The sequence below is a fragment of the Physeter macrocephalus genome, chromosome 3, assembly GCF_002837175.3.
Source record: "Physeter macrocephalus isolate SW-GA chromosome 3, ASM283717v5, whole genome shotgun sequence".
Classification (NCBI taxonomy): Eukaryota; Metazoa; Chordata; class Mammalia; order Artiodactyla; family Physeteridae; genus Physeter; species Physeter macrocephalus.
The window spans coordinates 16,443,338-16,470,244 of NC_041216.1; the positions used below are offsets into that span (position 1 = coordinate 16,443,338).

Genomic DNA, 26,907 nt, shown 5'->3' on the forward strand with positions numbered 1-26,907 from the left:
CTTCGTCCTTGCTGTTCTGCAGCACTGACACCCACCTGCGGAGAGTGCGACGTGGCGTGGGGATGACGCCCGCGGTGGTGCGGTCCTGTATCGGGCCGGAGGCTGCTCCCCTGCCCCCACCCCCAGGCTAGCCGTGGGGGGCACTCACGCCTCACACTCATGTTCGTCCTCCGCCTGGAAGTGGTATGTCCTGTTGTCTGTGGGGAGAGGGGCGTTGTCTGGCTCACAGAAATCCTGCTGTCCTTGCTGCCCTGGGCCTGCGAAGCCCTCACCCCCACCGCCGGCTCCAGACGGAGGTTTTGTTCCTTGGGGCCAGGCTCTGCTAAGCTACAGTGGGCGGGTAATGACAGTGGCCAGCAGAGGGGGCAGTTTCTCAGAAGAAACCTCCAGAGTAAGACCCCAAGAAGGCCCTCTGTGTGAAGCCCAGCTTCCAGGGTCAGGCGAGGTTTCTCAGGGCACAGGACCCACCTCAGCTCACGGGCAGAGGAGCCTCTGAACCTACGGCCACCTCCCCTCCCAGCCCCACAGCCTCCCTTCTGGTCTTCCTGCTCACCCCCTCTCCCCCTCGTCCCCCAGCCCGCACCAGCTGCCGGATTGCTGGGCCAAAGGTTCTGCTCAAATCATGCCACTTCCCTGCTCCAAGGCCTCCCATGGCTCCCTCCTGCCAGGAAATAAGGTCCAAACCTTTAAGAGGCGGTCCCAGGCTTCATCTCCCGCTACTGCTATGTGAACCCTGCACCCTGTCTAAACTGGGGGACCCACTTTCCTGCTTCCATGCCTTTCATCTCCTGAAACATCCTCCCCCAGACTCTATGTTCTGTGTCCTTCAAGGCTAAACTCCGAGAAGGCTTTCCTGATTCCTCACAGCAGGGCAGGCCTTCCCTCGCTCTAATATATCTTTTAAAATATTTATTTATTTATTTTTGGCCACGCCGCATGTCTTGCAGGATCTTAGTTCCCTGACCAGGGATTGAACCCAGGCCCTCGGCAGTGACAGCGCTGAGTCCTAAACACTGGACCCGACAGGGAATTCCCCCCTCACTCTAATCTCTGATGGTGCTATATCTGCACCTCTCTTCTGGACATTCCCCATCACCTTGCAGTTCTGGGTCCCCACCTCACACCCCTGCCAGACAGAGCTCCCTGAAGACCAGATCTAGGTCTTTCTCAGCCTGTGCTGGCGCTCATAAAAAGCCTGTCACAAGACCCCAAAAGATGAAAACTGAACATTTTAAAGTTAATAATTTTGAAAGCCAAATTACCCAAATCCATTTAAATATGCTTTACAGAAATAATCATATTTAATGTGGGGTGTGGGTGCATTTTAATGTTTAATGTGACATGGGGTGAAGCCTCTAAAAAGAGTGTCCAGAGCTTAAGGAGTCTTATGCCTGCCGTAGCAACTATTTGATAAACACATGTGGAATTGGACACAGGCCCCTAACTGGAGCCTCCCAGGAGCTGACAGGTCTCTCAGAGAAGCCCTGGGCAGTTGCTGGGTAGGGGGCAGGGACTACTCACGGGTCACCAGGTCAAAGCACTTTTTCTCCTCGGGGTTTGGCCTCACTTGGCACGTCAGCAAGGTCAGCTTCACTGGTGGCCGGTTTATCTGTGCGAAGTTGGGGATGGAGGATGTACATGTTACCCTCTGGGCCTCCCAAACTCTTAGGCTTGTTTCCCAATCTGTTAAATGGGCATAATAATCGTGTTCCAGTTTATGTCTCCCCTCTCCTAGCACCTCAGGGATATAGAGTGTGAGGCTTTGGATCCCCTCCTTCCTCCCACAGGGAGTCTCCAGTTCCCTGGATCCAGGTTTGCAACCAGTCTCAGAGGGAGGGTTTGACATCTGTCTGCTCTGAACACCAGGAGGAGAGGACCTATCGTGTCCTGAGACCCCCCACCCCTCCAGGCCTCACCGTGCTGTGTGAGATGGTCAGGCAGCCATACTTGACTCCACACTTCCTTTTCTGCCAGACTCTTCGAATTCTAGGGCCCAGAGGGATAGAAAGACAGTCACTCAAGGCTCACACCTAATTCCCCTGTATCAGTGAACAGAGTCCTGGACCAGGACTCACTTCTTCACCTCTTCTGTCCCGTGATGCCTATGCCCCTCACTCCCTGGGCTCCCTTCTGCTGGAGGGGACACAGCCCTGCCATTAGGAAGCTCCCAGTCAGACAGCCCCACTCTCTAGGAATCTTTATTCTAAGGGGGCATATGACCTTGGCCCTCTGAGAGCTTCCAGTCTGATGGACGAGACAGTTCCCAACCTTAGGGACCTCCTAGTCTGAGAGGAGGAACAGGTTCTTGACCACAACAGATGAATTATGGTTAAAGACAAAGCAAGATAAATATCGAGCCCTCAAAAATAAAATTAGCAAATCCATGATCAAAGCTACTTGACACTTTTCCTGTAAGAGGTAAATATTAATCGGTTTAACAAAGGTATTCTTCTCTGATAAAAACTGATTAGTAAGTAAAAAAATTAACGGATTCCCATAAAGTCCTTTTCATTTCACAGACTGATTTTTTTTTTACACCAGGGAGCAGGGTACAGTCAACAGTTTCATTTCCAGGCATAGTCAATATATTATAGAGATTACGGGTGAGGCCATGGAGACTGTCCAGTGCATAATAAGTGCTCAAAAATTGTTCGCTGCTGCTATTCTTCTTCTTTACGTTAAGAACCACCACCAGCTTTAGCAGAAATTCACGAGCCCAGGATTCTGATGATTTTGCACTGCCAGAGTGGAGGGTCCTGGAACCCTCAGGGTCTACACAAATGATAGGAACAGTCCCTTCAGGCAGCTCACCCAACCCTATCATTTACTGGCTGGGTGGCTTTGGGCAAGTTACTTGAGCTCTCTGAGTCACTTACCCATCACTTTTCTTGTACAGAAAGCCCACCTTCTCTGTCCCAAACTGCTTGTTGCCTTGGTGCTGGTGGATGCTGTAGCCACCTCCTGAGTTCTTCCGGCTCAGAGTCTCCTGTTCCTCGGACATGCAAAGGAGACCTCAGGGCATGTGGGTGGGAAGAGCCCCAATCTGCAGGGGTCTCACTCAGGGAGACTTCTCAAGGGGACGCTATGGGGTCTTCCTTCTCTCCCTCCCTCCAGGGTGGGCCTTGGGAGTGGGCACTGGTTGGGTATGATTCAGGGGCTGACTTCTCTGCTTTCAAGCTGCAGCGTCCCTCGGAGGGAGTCCCGGAGCTGGGTCAGCTTCTGTAGCTCCTCCTCCTGGGCTTGATGCAGCTATGGGACAAAGGGCAGGACCCCATCATCAGCCAGCGGATGTGCCAGGTACAGAGCCCAGACCCAGGGCAGCAGGGCAGTAGGCGCCTTGCTCTCTGGACAGAAGCCAGCAAGGATTAGCCTGGGATTAGCCACAGACTCTCCCGGAAGGACAGGGGACTTGACTAGAAGCTCAAGGGTGAAACCCAACTTACTGCGTGTACTGAGGCTGCCAGCTTCTCAATGAAGGGGGACAGGCTCTGAGCAGCCTTCCAGCCATCTTGGAAAAAGCTAAGGGTACGAGGCCAAACAACGGACCAGAGAGAGAGATGAAAATGAGAGGGGAAGTGCGGGAGAAGGTGCTCTAAAGATCACAGGGCACCTGGGGGCAATATAGTGTGATGGCCACGAGCAGGCACCCCGGAGTCAGAGTGTCTGGGTCCAGATCCCACTTCCTAGCTGTGTGATCTTAGTAAATCTGAGCCTAAATTTTCTCATCTATAAAATGGGGATAATATCAGTAGCTGCTCACAGGGGTGTGTGTAGGGTACATAGTGCTTGATATGTGGTGAGCATTCAATAAAGAGCAGCTGTAAAAAGCATTACCAGTGAGGTACAGACACACACGGAAGCCTCAAGTGTCTGCCAGACCCTGGGGATGGCCTTGTTCTTGGTTGCCTGAAGGGTTAAGGGGCAAGCGACCGTGGGGATGGGGGTGGGACACGGGGAGAAACCTACTTATGCTGGGCGTGGAAGAACTTGATGAGGCTCTGCAGGAAATCAGGACCTTGCTTCATCTGGCTCTCCCCGGCTTTCAGCAGATACTGGGGAGAGGGCAGGGAAAGGTGTGTGAGGTGAGCAAAGCTGAATCCTGGGGACAAGGGGCGGCTGTCCCCATCCCAGGCTAATCCTTTTGGCCATGACTGAACCTTGGTGACATCTCAAGGGCCATCTGGCAAGGACCTGGGCTGAGACTGTGACTGGGCCCCCGGGGGGGTTCAGGGATGCAGACAGGAAGACACATCCCACCCCTCCCTCGGCCTGGGGCACCCCTTACCTCACACATGTGCAGCTGGAAGACGCGTCGCTCTCTCTGGGTGTCCTGCGCCACCTCCCCGGCACTCCCTCCTGTCACCCTGGCCCGGTCCCTCTCCTTCTCCAGCCTGGCCCTAGGCCCCAAGGAAAGAGAGGCCTGAATAACTCTCACTATCCCCTTGCATGTCCCACCATCCCTACATGCTCCTGTCTGTACGGGCACATGAGTGAGGGGACCCTCCTCTGCGCAGCTGTGTGGCGGGGCTGGGGTACGATGGTCAACAGTGTGGATTCAGGGAATCTACAGGCTGGTGAGGGGGGCAGTCAGCCCCGTGAAGCAAATCCCAGCCTTGAAGAGAGCAATGGGAGAGTAAAATGGGGGATCCAACCTCATCCAGCTACTCGGGAAGTGATGCTGGAGCTGGGATCTGAAGTCAGAGGAAGCTATAGGGCTGGGTGGGAGGAGGAGACCACGTGACAGCCGCAGGCAGGAGAGATCAGGGCTCACGGCAGAGAGAGAAAGGGAGGTGGTTCCAGGTGAGGTAAAGAGGGGCCAGACCACGCAGGGCCTGAGTCAGACCCTGTTGACGTTCTTGGTCTTTATCCCAAGAGCAATGGGAAGGAGGTGATGGTTTCTAGGAAGGGAGGGGATGGGCTCAGATAGGGCCAGGTGGGATTGGAGGTGACCAGTTCTGATTTTTCTGGAAGGGATTTAGGACCATGTGGGTTAAAAGACCACAAAGTGCCTTCATTCTTCTGAGCCATGGAGCTTCCCATTTAAAGCTTAAAAAACCTTGATTCTTTTCTTTGTAGGTGAAGACAGAAAGCGCTTCCCATCCTGTAGCTAAGAGTAATCTGGGCTTTCTCCTCTAAGGATCTCAGAGTTGGTGGTTCCTCCTGTTTGTGGATGGGTGGAACTGTGTATAAATGGTTTCCTGGAAATCCCACACCCATCAGACCACCCACTCCCAGCCAGGAGAGTATTTCCACATCTGGGGCTGGACGCATGAGACCGTGAATCCCATGTAAAGGAGACAGCTTGTGTACAGTTTTGCTCCCAGTGGGTGCCAGCCCTGAGCAAAGAAAAGAGACGCGGGATAACCTTACATCTGCATTACTTCCCCTCTCCAAGCCCCAGTCTTCTCATCTGGAAAATGGGGACCTCTATCTGTACCCAGATGAGATAAAGTATGCAAAAGACTTAGACAGAAGACACTACAGTATAATATTATAGGCCCCTTTAAGCTTCAGTTTTCCCATCTGTAAACTGAGGAAGCAATGGCCCAGACTGAGTTCTCAGGCCCCTTCTGGTTCTAAAGTTCTAGACCTTACTGACGTCAGACCTCTGGAATGGTGTTTATTTGCAGAATCTGTCCCTGGAGACCCAGATAGCAGTTTCTCAACCTTGGAACTACAGACATTTTGACCAGATAATTCTTTGCTGTGGGGGCCCTCCTGTGCATTGTAAGATGTTTAGCAGCATCCCTGGCCTCTGCCCACTAGATGCCAGTAGCATCTGCCCTGTTGTGACAACCACAAATGTCTCCTGGGGGTGCAAAATCACCCCTGGGTGAAAACCACTGCTCTAGAGCAGAGTTCTGCAGGGTTTGTGTGTGTGTGTGTGTGTGTGTGTGTGTGTGTGGTTTTGTTTGTTTTTAATGTTCTTAGAAGTGGTTATTCTTCATTTCCCTAAATCTTTATGATACCCCAAGAGGGAATCTGTGGCAGGGGAGTGGAGTTAGGTGAGGACTGACCCTGTGAACGAGCCTGGGGGTCAGGGCAGATGCTTTTTTGGGATCTGAAGGTGAGCGCAGAGAGAGAAGGATGGCCAGGCCTGAGCAACAATGAGCCTGGCAGCTTGCTAAGGAGGGCGGGAGACTGAGGGGGCAGAGCAGCTGGGAGAGGGCAAGGGCAGCTCCCGTCTACATTGTTACCATATCTGCAAAAAGTGAGAGAGACTTCCCTGGTGCTCCAGATTTAACAGACTCTGCACTTCCACTGCAGGGGGCATGGGTTCGATCCCTGGCGGGGGAACTAAGATCCCGCATGATGCGTGGCATGCCCCCCCCCAAATAAGTAAATAAATAGGGAGAAATGAAAAAATAAGCTGAATATTTATCAATAGGAAGTAGTTAAATAAATTATGTTATGTGCACATATAGGAATACTATGCAGCTGTTAAAAAGGATGGGGGGAAATCTATATATACTGGCATGGAAAGAAGTCTGCTCCAGAGTATATGGAAAAAAAGGAAGCCACAGTATAGTACAGTGGCTAGAAATGTGAATTCTGGATTTGAATGGCAGCTCCCTTGCTTGCTTAACCTTATAAATCTTTCTAAGCTTCAGTTTCCCCATTTCAAATATGAGACTAATACTGCCTAGTTCTCAGATGATCTAATGCACTGGAAACATTTAGTACAGTCCCTGGTGTATGGTAAGCCCTCAATAAATGACAGGATTATGATGATGCTAATGATACTGATGATTATAGTAATAACTTGATGATTCCTTTAGGTAATTTATTTTTATTTATTTATCTATCTATCTATGGCTGCGCCATGTGGCTTGTGGGATCTTAGTTCCCCGACCAGGGATCGAACCTGGCCCCCGGCAGTGAAATCGCTGAGTCCTAACCACTGCACCATCAGGGAATTCCCTGAATAACTTTTTTAGTGTAGCATACTTCCTATTTATTTATTTAATATTTTTTATGCAAGGTCTAGTGGAGGTTAAAGGACAGAAGCTACTTAGCTCAGGATGAAGATAAGCTGTGAAGTATGATACATGGCCTTGTGAATTACCATAGCTCTGTCCCTCAGCCTCAGCTATGGTAATTTACAAAGATTTCCCTACAAAGTCTGAAATAGTCACCTGAAATGACCTGATACACCTCAAACTAACAGCTGGGAGTGCTTTCATTCCACCGCACACAACAGAAAACAGCAAAACCCATTCCCTCCCTGTCCTCAAAGTATGACCAATGTTTCATAAACATTTCAAATGTTGGGAATATTTTTATTTTCTTTGAATGGAGCTGCAGCAGGAGTGAAAAGGGCTGAAAGGCTAGTTACTAAAAAGACAGAGATAACTGGAGAAGGGGACCACAGCCACAGTCTAACATTATTCAGGGGATGAGGAACAGGTACCTGTGGAGTGAGGAGGTCAGCGGGGAGGGAGATGGGAGAGGAAAGGAATCAAAACGAATCATGCACCTGCCAACCTGACACCTTGAACCACCTCTCCTGTGATGCCTTTTCCAACCACCCTTCCCTCCACCCCAAAACTGCCGGCCTGTTCTGCCACCTCTGTGCTGATGCCTTCATTATAGCACTGTCATTTTGTATTTTAATTATTTTGGGACCCACCTCTCTTCTTGCTTACAAACCAGTGGGATCCACTAAGGCAGGGATTGTGGTGATATTTTTTCCCTCACTACCTACCTGTAAATTGGGGATAATAGCACCTTTCCCTTCCAAGATGAATAACTGATGACAGATGTAAAGAGCTTATCACAGCAGTTGGCACAAAGGAAGCTCTTAAGTAAGTATAAGTATTAGCTGCTATTATTAATAATTATTTTTAAGTGCTAATTTTGTGCTGAGTGCTCTGCTAGGCCGTTCACACACTAAAGCAATAATCTCATGAGGCAGGAATCATTACTCCATTTTACAGATAAGTCACTTGTCCAAGGCACACAGCTGCTAAGTACTAGAGGATTTGAACCCAAGTCAGCCTGATGCTAGAGCCTTAGGGACAGCACTGATAACGAACACTGTGGCTCAGATTTGTTCCATCCCTTCTTCCCTGCCTGGTTCCCCCAGCTGGTGACAGTCACAGTGTCTTTTCTGATAGATCACGGTCAGGGACTATTTTCCAAAAGATGAAGCTGAGATCCAGAGAAGGGAGGTAATTGCCCAAGATCCCCGGCTGGTCGGGGAAATGCTAGGAGCAGAGGTCTGGGCTTTTGCCTCTGAACCCCTTGCTGTGTTATTCTGGCCCCAGTTCTGGCTCAGAAAGATGGCCAATAAGTACGTGTTGAACTGCAGTGCCAGGTGCTGTATATGCACTGCACTTATTTCATCTCCACATCAACCCTGCAAGGTATCGTTGGCCCCATTTTTCAGGTGAGGAAACAGCCCTGAAAATGGAACAGGCTAGATAACTGTGTCCCCTGCACAGGGCCTGGGATGCCTTTCTTAGCAACCCCAGGTGGAGAAGGGAACCCCCTATATGAACAACCGGGGGTGAGAATCCCGGTGGTATTCAACAGATGCTATCAGGGCCCCTGGGCCCTTGCAGTTGCTGCCCAGACTGGTTTGGTAAGAATGAGGTGGAATTACACAGCAATTCATGGCTCGCTAATATCTAGCTATACCTGGAGCCCTCATAAAACGAATGTACACAGACACCTGTGCCAGGATATGTAGCTCGACCTATGTTATAGAAGCAGGAGCCAGGAGACCACTGGAAGAAGAAGGCCAGACTCAGAAGTCCTGGGTTCTAGCCCAGGCCCTATTGACAACTCACTGCATAACCTCAGACAAGCCCCTTTCCCCATCATTACACACAGTTTTTTCTTTAACCGAAACCTTACAGGCAAGATCAATATATCAATCTGGTAAAAGCAGAGCTACTTGGGGAAGGTCAGCAAGGTAGGGCTTATTCTTTCTATTTAGTAGATGATGCCCTGAAAGGCTAAAAGGCTAAGGGCTTAGTCAAGGTCACTCAGGAAGATGAAGACCATGTGATCACACATCAGATCATAAAGAGAAAGATCACCTGCCTGCATGTCCACACCCCTCCCTAGGCCTCTCATGAAAACAGATGGGAAAGCTCATCACAGCTCCCGCGCCTTTCACCACGAGATCTACACCCACAGCAGAGTGTAGATGGAGATCCTCGTTGCGGGGGAGGAGTTTCGGCCTCCTTCAGACTCAGGGAGGTCCCCATGGTGCTGGGAGCTTGAGGAACAGTAAAGCTCCAGGATCTACTTCTTGGAAGGATTTTACAGAAATAATTATGGTTGGGAGCAAGGATTTAGTTCCAAGGGTGCTTCCCCAACTACAGGGGCAGGTTCAATACATTGTGGATTATGCATATGTTGACACACAGTGCACCCATTTAAGTGACGTTGTATAAAAATATGTAATGATGTAGAAAGACGGTCACAATGTGTTTTTTTTGTGTGTGTGTGGTATGCGGGCCTCCCTCTGTTGTGGCCTCTCCCGTTGCGGAGCACAGGCTCCGGACGCGCAGGCCCAGCGGCCATGGCTCACGGGCCCAGCCGCTCCGCGGCATGTGGGATCCTCCCAGACCGGGGCGCGAACCCGGTTCCCCTGCATTGGCAGGCAGACGCGCAACCACTGCGCCACCAGGGAAGCCCCACAATGTATTTTTAAGCAAAAAAACCCCAGTATGATTATTATGATCTCGGTTTTATAAAAATATTTCTTTATATATAGAAAAATGACTAGAAAGATGTTAATACTTTAGGCTTGGAAAGGAAGGATCTTCTTCCTGGTTTTTGGTAGTTTCCCCTCCCCCCGCTTCCCCCTCCCAACCCCCGGCCTCGACATGCCACTTGTGGGATCTTAGTTCTCCAATCAGGGATTGAACCTGGGCCACGGCGGGGAAAGCACCGAGTCCTAACCACTGGACCACCAGGGAACTCTCCCCCACCCTCCACTTTTTTAAAATGATGAAATTACAGTGCTACACACACTATGTAAAAAAATTCTAAAAAAAAAAAAAAAAATTCTAACAATAGAGAAGTACTAGATATTCCCCCACATGACCCTCATCTTCTCCTAGAGATAATTAAAAATGTTTCCTCTTCTACTTCTCCATATTTTCTAAGTTGTTCATAATGAACACATATTGCTTTTGCAAAATGCAAGAGAAGCCAAAATTTTACAAAGAAGAGCAAACGGTGCCCTGAGGTACAGTGGGCCCAGCTGGGTCCTGGCAGAGGGCTGGGGCCAGGACCTAGACAGAGTTTGGCAGGCAGAGCCCAAGGAGTCCCTGCTCAGGGGCAGTTGGTTACTGGGTACCTGGGACTCCCTCTGTCTCCCTAATGTCCCAGTAGCTAGGGAGAAATCTGGAGTGTTGTGCGTTGCACACAAGAGGCCCGGGTATGGCCTTTCATCCTCTATGTCCGGCTAAATGTTTATAGATACTGCCTGGTGCTGCAGAAACAGGATCAACGAACATGAATCCTACGGCTAAATGTTTATAGATACTGCCTGGTGCTGCAGAAACAGGATCAACGAACATGAATCCTAGCTTTGCCTCTGCCTAGCTGTATGGCCTCGGGCAAGTAACTTAACCACTCTGAACCTCTAATTCCTCCTCTGATAATTGGGATACTCATATCTCCCTCACAGGGCTGGGTGAGTGTGAGGATGGATGTCTGGCACATGGAGGTGTTGAGTAAATGGATGCTTCTTTCCATCTCTCTGCCCATGTCTGGCACCACTGAGCAGATGGGTCTCTGAGAGCAGCATCTTGGGGTCCCTTCACAATAGCTCCCCTTTAGTCATCTCGTGGTCCAGCCCCCAGACTCCCATCAGGCCTGGGCATAAACCAGCCCCCATAAACATTTCTAGAGAGTGAGGTGCCATGCGCTTCTGGGTGACGTGCCCTGGCAGCACTTAGGTTCTTCCCCATATCCAGCCTCCCGCTGCAACAGAAACATTGCTCTCCTGGACAAACCATCCTGGCCGCAGCCACTTACATTTTGGCTTCGTAGTCCTTCCATGCCTTCTCCAGTTGCTTTTTGGAATCCTGTAGTTCAGAAAGAACAATTTGCCCAAAGGGGCTCTTGGGGTCTGGAATCTACAGTACACTTTGCTACCATTAGGGGGACCCTGCACTTGCATGCCCCCTGTGCTGCTTAGAGCCACAATCCAACCCCCCCCCGCCCACATAGCCCTGACTGCAAACCTGACCCCCCAAAATAGACCCAACCAACCCCATTTCTCAGAGCTGAGCCCCTTCTCCCAACTGACCTCTTCCCGCAGTTGCCAGTAATCCGTCTGAATTGGTAGGCTCAGGCCTAGGGTATTGGGGAGATTTTGGGGGGTGTGCCCTGAGTCCCCTCCCTTAGAAGATGGAGATCACCATGAGGAAAAGGATGGAGGATAAAGATCAGAATCCTCCCCTAACTTTACCCCACTGTTTTCTCCTGCCTGGTACTTGCTCACCTTTTCAACAGGAAGGTACAGGTGGAGGGACATATGCACAGAGAGGCTAAGAAGTCTACCCGAGGCCACACAGCAAGAGGGAGAGACCTGGCTGATCCCTGGCCTAGTTTGCCTGGGCCTCATCCAGCAGGCTGCTCACACCCTTCGGAACAGCCCCCCTCCCCCCACCCCCAAACTTCCAAGGTGCCCCAGTCTACCAGGCGAAAAGCTGCTGGTCTGGTTTGGGTGGTTCCCGGGCGAGGAGGAAAGCCTCTGCGGGGAGAACCTCTCAGGGGCCTTCTGGGGCAGACTTCCCAGGGAGATTATTCTGTTACTCTCTTTGAGTTCTACTTTGCCTCTAGCCAGGAGCTGCCTGCTGCAGAGAGAGCAGCCAAGCATGGGAGTCAGGAGGCCTGACTCTCACACTGGCTCCTCCACTGACGAGCTGTGTAAACTGTAAGCAGGTACCAAACTCCCTGAGCCTCAGTTTCCTCAACTGCAAAATGGGAATAACAGCACCTACAGGACCCCCCTCATTGGGTTGTTGTAAAGGGCCCTGGCAGACAGTAAGTCAGCCATCCTAGGCTCACCCCAGGGCCAGGTCCTCCTGTCATCCTGAGGGTCAGTAATGTGGGGTCAGCCCACCCACAGTGACAGCCTCGCTTGGGCTCCGTCCTCAGCCCAGCCTTGCCTCCCCTATCGTCTCCTGCCCACCCCTGTCTTGCTCCATCCCACCACCTCTGCACTCCCCCTGCTGCCCACGTGGAAACTCACCTGCCGCCCGTCCCTCAGCTGCCCCTTCAACAGACTGTCCAGGGGGAAAGAGACAATGTTGTTCAGGTTCTGAACCTGGAAAAAGCAGAGACCCCCATACCCCACCTTGGGTGACCGTCCATCCAGCCCCAAGGGGCTCAGGGTATGGTGAGGCATCACAAGGCCAAGGACAGCACTGGGGTAAAGGAGGCAGGGGAGAGAAAGACAAGAAGGTGAAGGAGTACAAGCCGTGGCGGGGTCGGCCTCCTGTGAAAGCTCTTCCCCTCCCCTGACTAATCCGCCTTATCACCTCACTGCTCAATCCACAGCATCCATGGTCAGCCTGTCTTTGTCCCTTTGCCAGAGGAACACCCTCACCTCTCCTCTCTGACCCTCTGAGGTCCACCTGTAGCGCCCATCTGTTGTTTCTGTCTGGCTAGCTAGTCGACTCCCCTTATAATGTGGGGAACCCATTCCCTATGGTCACATGGGGTGAACACCGGAGACAGAGCTGACCGGAGTGCCCTACCCTCCGGCTACTGTGACTGGATCAGAAACAGGCACGTGACCCAAGCCAGCCAATCAGGATACTTCCTGGGACTTTTCTGCCAAAGTCACCGGAGAAAGATTGTCTTTCTTCCGTAAGGTGTGAATCTGGGCCTGCCCACTGAGCAGAGACAGAGAGAAACTCTTTAAGAGAAAGAAAAGGAGCCTAAGACCAGCTGCATACCTGGACTTCCCATTATAGGGGCCAGTGAATTCTATTTTCAAAAATTAACCTAGGGAATTCCCTGGTGGTCAATGGTTGGGACTCGGTGCTTTCACTGCCGGGGCTGGGTGGGCCCAGGTTCAATCCCTAGTCAGGGAACTAAGATCCCACAAATTATGTGGCGTGGTCAAAAAAAACCAAAAAACAAAAAAAACAGATTGAAAGAGAGAAAAAGACATATAAAAAAAAATTAACCTAGTTTGAGTTGAATTTCTGTCATTTGGCAACTCAAAACAGCCTATCTAATATTTCAGCCCACCTTTCAAGGTACAGCTTGGGCCTCACCTCCTCCAGGAAGCCTTCCTCCTGTGGCCTATCCTGACCTCCCCTTTTCTGAGCCATGGAAGCCCTAGACCTCTGACCCAAGCCGCTGGGTCCTTGAGTTTGTGCCACACTGCTGGTCTTGCTTGGTGTCATTTCACATCTCAGTTCCTCGACTAGGCTGTGGCTCTCCCAGGCAGTCTGACTCTTCCCTGTGTCACCAGCTCCTGGTACATCACCCACCACTGAGGAGACCCTCAGCAAACACTAGTTTGACTGAAACAAGGGGAGGAGAGTTAAAGACAAAAGACGTCACTGATTCAGTTGAACCCAAACACTGTTAAAGGCCTCTACGTGCAGGACAGGGTGTGAGGCAGTGCTATGCAAAGAGACAAAATGATGACAGATGGCAATATTAGCTAATGTTAACTGAGCGCTACCCCGGAGCAGGCACTTAACTTGCGAAATCCTCATCACCACCCTGTGAGGTGGGGACCATTGTTATCCCCATTTTACAGATGAGGCTTGGGCAGACTGAGGCACTTGTCCAGGGTCATACACCTAGTGAGCAGCAAAGCAGGGATTCAAGGCCTGAGTCTAAGCCTGAGGTGTGGGTGCTTGATCACTAAGCAAACTGCCTCATAGAGATGATGTGGTCCCCGCCAGCCAGGAAGGGCCCTGGGTGGAACTTGAGCCACGAAAGCTGGGCCAAAAGCTATGGAGCCTAGAGGGAGAGAGGCTTTCCTGGGAGGTGGTACAGCCAGGCTTGTGCTCGGATGCTGGGTTCAAATCAACTGTGTGACCTCGGGCAAGGTGCTTAACCTCGTGTCTTAGTTTCCTAACCTGTACAGGGGGGACAATAGTAAAAACAACCCCACAGAGCTGTGCTCCAGGATGAAATGTTAACACACGTGAAGTACTGAGAACCATGCCTGCACCAGGAAAGAGCTCATGTCTTGGGGTAGCCTTGAGGCGGGGACTTGGCGGACGGGGAGGAGGCCGTCTCAGGAAGGAACCTGAGGCCACTGGGCCACGTGCAGGAGCTGAGAGGCTTGCTGAGGCGAGGCACGTTCTTGCCTTTGAGGACAAAGCAGGTATGGTTGGGAAAGCAGAGGACAAAGAGGGTGAAGGAGAGGCAGTGATGCAAAGATAGGAACCCAAGCCTGCCCTCCCTTGAGTGGGGCTCCTCCCCACTGTGAGACCCCCTCTGCTCCTGGGTGCTCACCACAGAGGAGAAGGAGGAGGGCAGGGAGGGAGGGAGAGAGGAGAGAGGAGACGCCGGCCGGAAAGAAGTCAGAGAGGAAGAAGAATGCAAATAGGAGGTCAGAACTGGAAAGGGGGACTTCCCTGGTGGTCCAGTGGGTAAGACTCTGTGCTCCCAATGCAGGGGGCCCGGGTTCCATCCCTGGTCAGGGAACTAGATCCCACACGCACGCCGCAACTAAGAAGTCCGCATGCCGCAACTAAAGATCCTGTGTGCTGCAACTAAGACCCGGCACAGCCAAAATAAATAAATAAATATTAAAAAAAAAAGAAAAGAACTGGAAAGGAACCTCAGGTCATGGGTCAGAGTTCAAGAGCGACTAGAGGTCAAGGGAAACCTGAAAGAAGGGTGGAAACCAACCCTTTCCCAGTTGGATTTTTAAGTCACTGATTAGATTTGCCCTGAGCCTGGGCTGAGGCTGAGTGAAAGAGGAGCAGGGCCTCACCAGGTTCTTGAAGAGCGCGGCCACCTCACGGGTGAACACGGCCAAGTTCAGGAAGCCGGTGGACAGTTCGTGACTGTTTTGAGACAGGTGGCTGTTGCCCAAGGACTCCACGGCCTCTCGGTACTGCTCCTCGTTCTCCACGTGCCCTGTGGAGCAGGGAGGAGCAGAGTTAGTTCCAGGCTGGAGCTGGGGAAAGGGCTGCCTCGCCAGGCTGGCACCAAGCAGGCTCACTCACCGAGGCCGGAGCTATGGATCGCCCGCACAGCCTTCTTTATTCTCTGTAGGATGGCCTGGTCTCCTTCCAGCATCTGGAAACAAATGTGGACAGAGGTTCAGGGATGCTCAGCTGGGAGGGGTGCCTGACTCTGCGATCCCACCCTCCAAACACACACATAGTTCCCTCCCTAGGGTCCCCCTGCACCCCGACGAAACATAAACAGGCCACCCTCCCCCACCCAGACCACATGGAAAGCCACAGACCAGTCACACCACACCAGGAAGGCCAGGCTTTTCTCCTCATGCAGGACAAGTAAACATAGCAATTCCAAGGCACGTGGCATAGTGGGGTATGCCAGGCGAGGGTTTGAACCTCGGCTCTGGCACTAACTAGTGTGTCAACCTAGATAAATCTGTTCGCCTCTCTGAGCCTAGGGTGCCTCACCTGCAAAATGAGGATGACACTACAGAGTTGCTGAGAGAATGATTTGATGAATACATACACGACGCTTAGCAAAATACTAGAGGAAAACATGGACATCTCTATATTCTCGAAAGACCCAGATGGGGAAAGACTTGTTCCCCAAAGCCCAGGCTCAGTAAGCAGCCACGTGAGGGTAAGGAGGAAGAGGCTGGGACACCGTCGGTGGGCAGTGAGATGAAGAGGGTAGAGGTGGACACTCAGCACCCCCTGGAGAGAATTGCTGGGACGATATCAGGCAACCCCAAATTCCAGGGGTTGCAGAACAAACAGCAGACCGTGGGGAAGCCAGAAGATGTGACAGCATCACGTGCAGGAGTCACATGCCCCGGGCGGCTCATCCCGGATGGAAACCTCCCAGACACACCCCTCTTTCAGTGGGGTATAGAAGCTGCCAACCTCATGAAATCCTCATGAAATGCATAGTTAAGTGGGAAATTATAGCTGTGAGCACTGGACTAAGAGGCTGCGCTGTGACGTGGTATGGGGGAGTACTAGGTATAAATGGTAGAAGTGCTAGAGGAGGGAGGCTCGCTCTGGGAAGGATGGGCAAGGAGAGGATCATTCATTCATTCAGTCAGTCATTCATTTCAACAAGCATCTCCTGGTGCCTATTTTATGGCCCCTTCCTTCAAAAGGCTCACAGACATATAAACACAAAGTGCCCGAAGGGGAAACAAAGAGGGGGGAATTCTAATCACCCTTTTCTCAAGAAAATATTTGAAAATCATTCACACTGGGGTATAAATGACTGATAACACGTACCCTCTATGATACAATGGGGCAAAAATTTAAGCTAAAGAAATACCGTTTTAAGGAGAAAATTCAGATCAAATCCTGGGGATGGGAAGGGATTTGCAGAAAGGCACAGAGGTTTTTAGAACTCCAGTAATGAGGCTACCATAGCACGATGAGTCCCAAGCTACGATTCTAGCCCCAGTCTCCCGAAAAATATCTCCCTGGGTGACACTAGTCCAGCCAGATCTCTAAACCTCCCCTTCTTAAAAATGGGAGAAAGATAATATCACATGGGGAAAAAAATCCATTCTCCACTTAACTCACAGTTACTGTGAGGCTTCGATGAGATCACAGACATAACAGCATGGTGCCAAGGCTTGGGGCATTTGGAAAATATGAGTATGGTTTTTACTGAGATTTGTTTTCTGCCTCTGTATGAGATCAGCCCTCATTCCTCGTGCCTGTGACTGGATAGGTTAACAAAACCCCAAAATCAGCCTCTGGACTCAGGGAGTCCTTTTAATCCCCAGTAGTCAGTGATTCTCAAAGTAGGGTCAGCAGCAACAGCTTCACCTGGGAACGTGTTAGAAATGCAGATTCTTCAGCTGAATCAGAAAATCTGGAGGTGGGGCCCAGCGATTTGTGTTTCAACGAGCCCTCCAGGTGATTGCTACGCACGCTCCAGTTTGGGGATCACTGGTCTAATTCCACCTTTCAGAGAAGCAGTAACTCATCGTTGCTAAAAGTATGACGCTGGCCCCAAACTACCTGGTTTTGAATTCTAGCTCCATTTTGGTATTTGCTATGTGACCTCTCTGTGCCTCAATTTCCCCATTCACGAAATGAGGATGATAATAGTTTCTACTATATAGGGTTGTTGGGGAGATGAAATGAACTCACATAGGTAAAGTGCTTAGAACATTATTATTTGATTGCTAATGATGTTATCCATTGCAAAATTAAATGGAATTTGGTTTAGGAATTTCTCAACTTGCCTTGAACTAATTAAAGATACCTCCCCCCACCCCCATGATACTGCTCAGCAAGATGTGGGAACCACAGGTACAGATGGACCGCAGTGAAACCTCTGTCACTGGGCAGACACAGAGTGCAAGATGTTACATGTCCTGAGTGCCTGAGTAAGGGCTCTGGGCCAGACTCTTACTTGTCACCCTCCCAGCCACCGTTTGAGACAGGCATCACCATCTGCATTTTTATAGATGAAGCTGTCAGGGGAAGGAACATGTCCAGGTATGTCCAGGTCACATAATGCTGAACAGTGGCAGAGTCATAATTTAGACCCAGGTCTGGTCAAATCCAGGGCCAATGTTCTTTCCGTAACACCAAGCTGCCCCACAGAGGTTAAGGGACACGGCTTCTTTGACCCTGGGACTGGATCTGCCTCTGAGCCTGAATTTCAGCTCCGCCATCTCTACCATATCCCCTCCACATCCCCTCACACCGGAAGGGAGGAGCTAGGGACAGAGGGAGACCTGTCCAAAGAAAAGGAAGTTGACAGCAGTGTCAGGGCCCCAACTGCAAATACTCCAAGGGCTGTCCTACTAGAGAGAAAACAGATTTATTGAAGTTGGCCCTGAAGAGGATTTCCAAGACTGAAAGGTAGAATTAGAGACACAGAAACAGATTTCAGCTCAAACACAGGAGGAAGTTCCTAAGCAAGAATAAGTGACCCTGGAGGGAGTGACCTTGAAGTACTTAGGGACTTCAGGTGGTAGAGCATGATTCAGGCACCAGATTTTGGATTAGTAGTGATGGCCATTTAGATTTCTCTCAAAGCTAAGAGTCCATGCAAGAGCCTGGGCAGGCACTGGGCAAAGGCAGGCGAAACTCAAGAGTACCAGGGACATGTCTGAACTTGGAAAACCAACTGGAGTCCTTTGGGCAGCCTTGCCTGGCTAGGCCTGGACAAAGTCTGAATTCCAGTTGGTGATACTGCCCTTTGTGCCCCCCCCACCCCCTACACACACACACACACACACACACACACACACACACACACACACACACACACTGTGCTCTCGCTCTCTGCAGGCAAAAGATCATAGATGGCAGCACTAGGGCCATGCCCAGCTGCCTTGCTTGGAAGGGCCTTCTGCATGCCCCCTTCCTGGGTCAGGATTCATCAATAGGAGCCATTCTTCATTCCTGTGATTTCTCAGAGCCAGCTGTGGTAACCATGGCGACCCAGCCCAGGGGGCAGAGCTGCTAAAGCTAAGGCCTTGAGAGCTGCAGATTAAATTTCACCATTAGACATTCACTTCTTTGGACTATTATAATACGGGGCATAGGCACCCCTTTTGTGGCATCCCATGACCATTGGAGCCATCATTAATCAGTCACAGCATTTTTCCCACTGACTCTGGTTTTGTTCCATCATTCTGTTGAGGCAGCTCTTCAGGTAGCCTCTACCAATTAAAGTATAGTTGGCACAGGAGAAGAAAACCAGTTTCTAGCTTTGTTTTGGACCATGATGCTGTCCCTTGAGAGACTAAATCACAGAATATTGGAGATAATCTAACATTACCTCCTCGTTTTACAGACTGCAAAACAAAAGCTCAGATGAGTTTCTTGCCCCAGGTCTCATAGGAAATGCAAACAAACTAAGGAAAGAATACAATCCAAAAGTTGCACAGGGCTTTACAGTTTGTAAAGTAATTTGACATCCACCCTTTAAGACTCATAGACAGTCATTGCTTTTATTCCCATCTGGCTGATGAGTTAGTGAGGCTCAGAGAAGCAAAGAAAGTTGCCTGAGCTCACACAGCTAGGAAGTGGCCGAGATAGACCTGGGACAGTTGGACTCTAACTAACTCCCTTGTTTATTCCCAGTCTGTGGGCCCCAGGCCCTGGAAGTCCAAGGAGTTACCACCATGGCCCTACGAAGACACACTTATATAGTAAGCACTACAGACCAATAAAAAAGTCTCACAAATTAGTATGACCCCATTCCAAATATGAATGCAGCTGTTATGGTCGATAAGACACAAATCTTTAAATGTATTTTTGAATTCATGGTAGCTTTTTATCCTTTTCCATATTTCTTAATCAATCAATCAATACTAAAAGTACAAGTGTAAAGGAAAGGTCAGTGAAACCTTGACATTAAAAAGGGTTCCTTCTGTCATAGAGAACAGACTTGTGTTTGCCAAGGGGAGAGGTGAAGGAGGGATGGACTGGGAGTTTGGGATTAGCAGATGCAAACAGTTATATATAAAATGGATAAACAACAAGGTCCTACTGTATAGCACAGAGAACTATTCAATATCTTGTGATAAACCATAATGGAAAAGAATATGAAAAAGAATATGTGTGTGTATCTCTCTCTCTCTCTCTCTATATATATATATATAGATAGATACGTATAACTGAATCACTTTGCTATACAGCAGAAATTGACACAACACCGTAAATCGACTATACTTGAATAAGATACATTTTTAAGAAAGGGGGTCCTTCTGTGAGGTGGCAGAATCTTGGCTCCTTTGATCTTTGATGTCCAAGAGAAGATGAAATTATATGTACTACATGTTAACTGTGAAAAATAAAATACAATATTTTAATGAGCAAACCAAGTTACACTTCAAATATTTAATGAAATGACAAAAAATGCACAGAAAACCCTGGGGCTTTTCATTTCTAACTACTGATTTATTTATAGAAAGTGCAGAAGATGGAGAAACTCGTTAAACCACACCTGGCGAATGCAACAGTGAGCACAATTAGATGATGTGAAACTACAGAATAAGCCACTGGTTTGTTTTCCTGTGGACTACAAAAAACGAAACCAAAAATGATGGAGGGGGGGGCTTCCCTGGTGGCGCAGTGGTTGAGAGTCCGCCTGCCGATGCAGGGGGCGCGGGTTCGTGCCCCGGTCCGGGAAGATCCCACATGCCGCGGAGCGGCTAGGCCCGTGAGCCATGGCCGCTTAGATGATGTGAAACTACAGAATAAGCCACTGGTTTGTTTTCCTGTGGACTACAAAAAACGAAACCAAAAATGATGGAGGGGGGGGCTTCCCTGGTGGCGCAGTGGTTGAGAGTCCGCCTGCCGATGCAGGGGGCGCGGGTTCGTGCCCCGGTCCGGGAAGATCCCACATGCCGCGGAGCGGCTAGGCCCGTGAGCCATGGCCGCTGAGCCTGCGCGTGCGGAGCCTGTGCTCCGCAACGGGAGAGACCACAACGGTGAGAGGCCCACGTACCACAGGAAAAAAAAAAAAAAGAAGACAGGGGGTTCCTATGTTCAGAAAAGTTGAGGACCACTGCACTGTTACCTGAAACCCCTTGACACCTTAGTATATGAGCGGGCCCCTTTCAAGGGACAGCTGTCTGGGCACAGCTTTTGATAAGAGGAATGGGATGAGAGAGAGTGGGGTTTGGAGAAGTCGGCCTGAGAGAGGCAAAGAAGGGCAAGGGCCAGGCGGGAGGGTCCTTGAGGGGCAGACAGGAAGGGCTTAAGGCTGACCTGCTGGCTAAAGGAAGTTGCACAAGCTCTGTTGTCTAATTCCAAAGAGGGCACGTAGCAGAAAGAGCACAAGATGTAGAGAGAGGAGACTGGGGTTCTATTCTGGACCCAATACCAAGACCCTGAGCAAGTCTGCAATCTCTCCAGTCTCTGGGCCCCAGGGTCCGCATCTGCAAAATGGGAATGATAGTGCCGTTCCAGCCACCTCCCACTGGGAGTCAAATCAATAAGGACTGGCTAAGTTTGTAGCCCTTGCAAACGTGAGCTATCCTGTTCACATCATGCTCAAAGTTTGCTTTTGCTCACCCACCTGCCCAATCAGCAGATCAAAAGAAAGCAGGGAGCCCCACAGGGCCCTTCGTGGGTGGCCGGCAAGGAGGGGCAAGGGTGGGACTGGGAAGTATTCGCTAGCATCCCTCCTCCAGGCAATCCCAGCTCAGCCCACTCCCTGAACAAGTATCTCCCCTGGAACCTAAAATCTGCAAGCCTGCCCCTCTCCACCCAGTGGGGTAGAGGGAGGGGCTGGGGCAAGGTGTCCAGCAGAGTCACTGGCACACCATAGGGGCTCATCCACACATACTGAGTGTCCGGCTGTACCTTGCCTGGCCGTGAAGGTGCTGGGAAGAGAGGGAGGTCAGGCTGGGCCCTGCCCTCAAGGTGCTCACAGCCCAGTGGGGAAGATAGAACATAGACAAGGATGTGCTTGCCAAGGGCTGAGGAGGCCTGGGTGAGGCTGGAGCAGAAAAGAAGCCTGGCGGGGGCACAGACCAGGAGCGTCCACCCCACCCTGGGATGAAGTGATGCTTCACCAGAGCCTTGAAAAATGAGGACACACTGGTGGAGCAAAGTAGGACGGGGAAGGTGACTCTAAGAGGGGAGAGGCGCCTCGGTAAAGTCCCCGGGTAGGAGTGTCTGCACATTTGGGGAGCAGCCTGGAGCTTATGGGGCAGGCACCTACCAGGGCCGGTGAGGAAGTGGTGAGCAGTGAGGCCTCAGGCTAAGCAGGGCCCCGAATGACCCTCTGGGAGTCCCTGCTCCTAATGAGAGGCGGGGGGATGCTTTTGTATCACTGCCACATGCCAGGCTTCTTCTAAGCACCTGACAGACTTTGCATTATTTCACCAAATCCTGTCAACAACCCCAGGAGGTTTTACAGATGAGGAACCTGAGGCCCAGGGTATGGCATCTGTCCAGCTCACATAGCTGATAAGTGGTAGAACCTAGACTCCAGCCCAGGGTGTCAGGTTTCAGAATCCATGCTTTTAACCCAAAACTCTAGGTTTTATCCCACAGGTGATGAGGAGCTCCTGCAGGGTTCTGAACAAGAGAGGAGTGATTCAATAAATTCTCATGGTAGATGGGACTTACCCAGCGGTCCAGTGGTTAGGACTCCACGCTTCCGCTGTAGGGGGCACAAGTTTGATCCCCGGTCAGGGAGCTAAGATCCTGCCAGCTGCGTGGCAGGGCCAAAAAAAATTCTTGCGGTAGAAAGACTGACTCTGGGGCTCATCTGCGGACCCAGGCCAAGTGGGAGAAAGGGGGTACAGCCCTGAACCCCAGGCTCGACTGGGTGACGGAGAGCACAGCCCAGCCCAGCTCAAAGCAGATGGCCAACAGAAGACACTCGGATTCCAAGCTCCCAGGCTGATCTGATTACATGAATCCAACCACCACCCCACTTGCTAAGTGCTCATTTTATTTTTGTTACCTTGTTTATTCCTGTGAGGTAGTTAATATCTTCCCCATTTTACAGATGAGAAAACCGAGGCTGGGGGAGGCGAGGCAACCGGCTCAGGGGCATGTCAGTAGCTCTAGGAAGTGTAGAGCCCTCTGCCTCCAGAGCCTTCTCTCACTATCACACCTCTCTGAGCCCCACTTTTCTCTGTAAGGATCACTGTGAAGATTAAATTAGGTCATATTTTTTCTAACGGTGGAAGTCAGGCATCTTCAGAAGCAATGCCGAAACACTTTGGGGGAAGGGAGGGGAGGCACTGAATTTTAGGCTTGCCTCTGCCATTAGGCCCTCTGTATCCCTCTGAGCAAGTTCCTTCCTCCGTCTGTGCCTCCGTTTTCCCACCTATACCATTTAGAGCTGACAGACATGACCCTTCCAGGTCAAAGCTCCGGGACTCAGAGGTGGGGTTAATCATATCCTGCAAGACTGCCCCAACCTCAGCCACTAGCAGGAGCAAAAGTCTCCAGATGGTTTTCATCTGGATAAGCCCCCAGCCCCAGCCCCTGAGTCCAGGCCGGGACAGTCAGGAGGAGCCACACTGCAAGGCCTGGAGCAGGACCTGGCCCCAGCCCCAGGTCTGCCCTGGCCCCTGGTGTGACCTTGAGCAGTCTCCTTCCCTCCCTGGGCCGACTCCCTGTCTGGAACGAGGGGTTGGGCGGTGACGTGGAAGGCTCCTGCCAGCTCTGACATTTATTATTTCAGGATCCCTCAGTATCTCGCTGTTTTCCTTCCTGCGCTGCTGGAGCCTGTGGCGGGCTGTGCGCCCCTTCAGTGGGGCCCCTGAAGCCGTCTCCCCAGCCCGGGAACCCAGCCAGCCCTGCCAGCTCAGCCTCAGCAGCTGCCCCTTGCAGCATGGTGGGAAGCAGGGAGGAAGAGGGGTTGCAGGAAGGGAGCCGCACCCTCTGCGTGTGCTGAGGCCTCCACAAACCCCAAGTTTCCTGGCTGGGATTTTCCTCAGGAGACTGCTCGGTGGTGATGAGCTAAGAGACCAAAAACTCTGCAGGAGGATCGCTGAAGATTCCCATCTGACCCCTGGCCCCAAGCCCTGAATTCCACCCAACCCTGGGGAGAACCAGCCTGCCCTCCTGGACACAGCAGCAGAGGGCCCCACGCCGCCCATCCTCTGGGTTCCCTTGTTGGCCTGGATGAATCCCGCCATGCCCCAACTCGATAGTCATTATGAATCCCTTAAACGAGGGGTCCCCAACCCCCCGGGCCGCAGACCGGTACCGGTCCTCGGCCTGTTAGGAACCGGGCCGCACAGCAGGAGGTGAGCGGCGGGAGAGCCAGTGAAGCTTCATCTGCGGCTCCCCATCGCTCCCCATCACTCACATTACCGCCAGAGCCATCCTCCGCCCCCTGGTCCGTGGAAAAACTGTCTTCCACAAAATCGGTCCCTGGTGCCAAACAGGTTGGGGACCACTGCCTTAAACCCCAGTGCTCCCCAACTCTGCAGTTTCAACATGCCACGCTGTTTCCAGCCGCTAGACCTCTGCCAGGAAAACCTTTTTCCCATTCTGCCTAGTGAACACCCCATCTTTCCCTTCTCAGCTTACAGGGCACCCCCTCCCCATCACAACAAAACTGACTTTATGCCACCCTGTGCCCACTACAGCCTTCCATCAGCGCATTCGTGGCCCTTATTTACCACGTCTGACTCTCTATGGCGCTGAAAATGCTCAAAGGGCAAGGATTGGCTCATTTGCCTTTATAGCCACAGCACCCAGCACAGGGCCTGGCGCATGAGTAGCAGTAAACCTTTGTGGAATGAATGAGTGAGTAAATGAATGAAGAGATACTAGCAAGGCCCTGTGGGAACAAAGAAAAGGCAGCAGGGGTTAAGAATTCAGGACATCACACTGTTCTGAGGTCCAAATTCTAGTTCTAATACTCTTAGTTGTGTGACCTGGGGCGAGTGACTTAGTTTCTCTGCGCCTCCATTTTCGCATCTGTCAAATGGGATAATAATAGCACTTATCTCATGAGACTGAATGTGATCGGGCATTTAAGTACCTAGCCCAGTGCCAGGTATACAGGGAGGGCTGCATGATAGCCATCCTGCCCAGCAGACATCTCTGTATTCCCAGGCCCTGAGACACATCCCCAGGCTGCCAGGGGAATCACCTGGGGTACTTAAAAAAATAAGGGTTCCAGAGCCTCACTTCAGACCTGTTAAGTCAGAGTCCCAGGGGAGGAAGAAGAGGAGTGAGAGGTAATGCACTCAAGTGTGCTTTGAACTGCCCAGCTCCAAATCCTGGCTCTGCCACTTACTGCTAGCAGAGTGGCCCAATTTATCAAAAATAAATACAGGACATGCAGTTATATTTGAATTTCAGATAATCAATGAATAATTTTTAGTATAAGCATGTCCCATACCTTGCATGCACATCCTGTATGTTCTTTGGCAAGCCTGTTTACTGGGTTATTCCATCTCTCTGTGCCTCTCATGGGGATTACATGAGTTAAAATGTATATGGGAAATGCTTACAACACTGCCTAGGGTGTTTGCTATTCCTATTCTTATTGCTTTAAAAGCAATCCAGGGGCTTCCCTGGTGGCGCAATGGTTGAGAGTCCGCCTACCGATGCAGGGGACACAGGTTCGTGCCCCGGTCCGGGAAGATCCCACATGCCGCAGAGCGGCTGGGCCCGTGAGCCATGGCCGCTGGGCCTGCGCGTCCGGGGCCTGTGCTCCGCAGCGGGAGAGGCCACAACAGTGAGAGGCCCACGTACCGCAAAAAAAAAAAAAAAAAAAAAAAAAAAAAAAGCAATCCAGACGACGATATGGAAGAAACTTGAAAACATTATGCTAACTGAAAGAAGCCAGACACAAAAGTCCAAATATTGTAGGATTCCACTGACATGAAATATCCAGAATAGGCAAATCCACAGAGACTGAAAGTTGCCAGAGGCTGGGGGAGTGACAGTGGGGAGTGACTTCTAATGAGCACAGTATTTCTTTTTGGGCTGATGGAAATGTTCTAGAATTAGTGGTAATGATTGCACAATACTGTGAATAAAGACTGCCGAACTGTACACTTTAAAATGGTTAAAATGGTACATTTTATGTAATATGAATTTTATCTCTATTTAAAAAAAATCTACCTAAAAGCAACCCAGGGGATTGTAATGTGTAGCCAAGACTGAGAATGGGGTAGGCTCTCAACGACTTTTTGTTTTGTTTTGTTTTTTTTGCGTTACGCGGGACTCTCACTGTTGTGGCCTCTCCCGTTGCGGAGCACAGGCTCCGGACGCACAGGCTCAGCGGCCATGGCTCACGGTCCCAGCCACTCCGCGGCACGTGGGATCCTCCCGAACCGGGGCACGAACCCGCGTCCCCTGCATCGGCAGGCGGACTCGCAACCACTGCGCCACCAGGGAAGCCCTCAACGAATGTTTGATGAAGAAATGAATGGATGGGAGAGAGGAGAGAGCAAAGGGCAGAGCAGAGGGGAGAAACTGCCTTGTCCAGACCTAGGCTCAGCTATTCATTCCCGGACACCCGCAAGGTACACAGATTTCTCTTTTTGCTCTGGTGCCAGGACTGCACAATTTTAGGGCTTACTCACAGTAACTACCTCATCCCTCTTGCAATTATCTTCCCCTTTTCTCTGTGGTTCCTAATCTATTTAACCATCCTATATGCAGGTGTACTTGTGTTTTTAGTAAAAGGGAATTTAAAAAAATTAAGTATCTGTTATGCACCAGGTAGATGCTAGATGCTTTATATGTAATCACCTCAAACAACCTCATAAGATAGTTATTATCGCCCTGATTTGAAGATGGGGAAACCGAGGTTCAGAAAATTCAAGTCATGTGCCCGAGGTCACACAACCAGTAGGAATTCAAACCCAGCTCTGCCTGACTTCACTTACGGGACAGTCTCCACAGATTTCAGCCACCTGCCTCTGCTGTGGGCTGTCAATCATCTTTTCATGGGCATGAATCTTTCTTCCCAGATGGGGACCTTGTCTTGTCATCTCCATCCCCTCAGAACCTACCATCTCGCCTTCGTACACAGCAGATGTTCAATAAATAGTGTTTAATGAATAACTAACCTTAAGGGGGCATGCAATAGCTCACCACAATAGTTTTCACTCTGACTGTTCATCAGAGTTGCCTGGGAACCTTCTAACTGTTCCCTTGCCCAGGCCTCACCCCTGGGAGATTCTGATTTGTAGGTCTGCATGGAGCCAACAGCATCTGAAGTTCTTAAAAGCTCGGTCAAGGGCTTCCCTGGTGGCGCAGTGGTTGAGAGTCCGCCTGCCGATGCAGGGGACACGGGTTCGTGCCCCGGTCCGGGAAGATCCCACATGCT

At 50.8% G+C, this 26,907-nt stretch overlaps 1 protein-coding gene across 1 annotated transcript in view; it reads right to left on the bottom strand.

Annotated features, from left to right (window-relative positions):
- Positions 1-26,907, bottom strand: part of ASAP3 (ArfGAP with SH3 domain, ankyrin repeat and PH domain 3) — a 114,277-nt gene that overhangs the window by 78,109 nt on the left and 9,261 nt on the right. The window contains exons 2-14 of the mRNA XM_028488050.2: positions 15,174-15,246; positions 14,939-15,084; positions 12,221-12,295; positions 10,999-11,048; positions 4,286-4,397; positions 3,967-4,052; positions 3,444-3,519; positions 3,163-3,249; positions 2,877-2,986; positions 1,917-1,986; positions 1,522-1,609; positions 149-197; positions 3-35 (exon numbers count right to left, since the gene is read on the bottom strand). Of these exons, the coding sequence (XP_028343851.1) occupies positions 3-35; positions 149-197; positions 1,522-1,609; positions 1,917-1,986; positions 2,877-2,986; positions 3,163-3,249; positions 3,444-3,519; positions 3,967-4,052; positions 4,286-4,397; positions 10,999-11,048; positions 12,221-12,295; positions 14,939-15,084; positions 15,174-15,246 (1,055 nt within the window). The remainder of the gene's footprint in view (positions 1-2; positions 36-148; positions 198-1,521; positions 1,610-1,916; positions 1,987-2,876; positions 2,987-3,162; positions 3,250-3,443; positions 3,520-3,966; positions 4,053-4,285; positions 4,398-10,998; positions 11,049-12,220; positions 12,296-14,938; positions 15,085-15,173; positions 15,247-26,907) is intronic.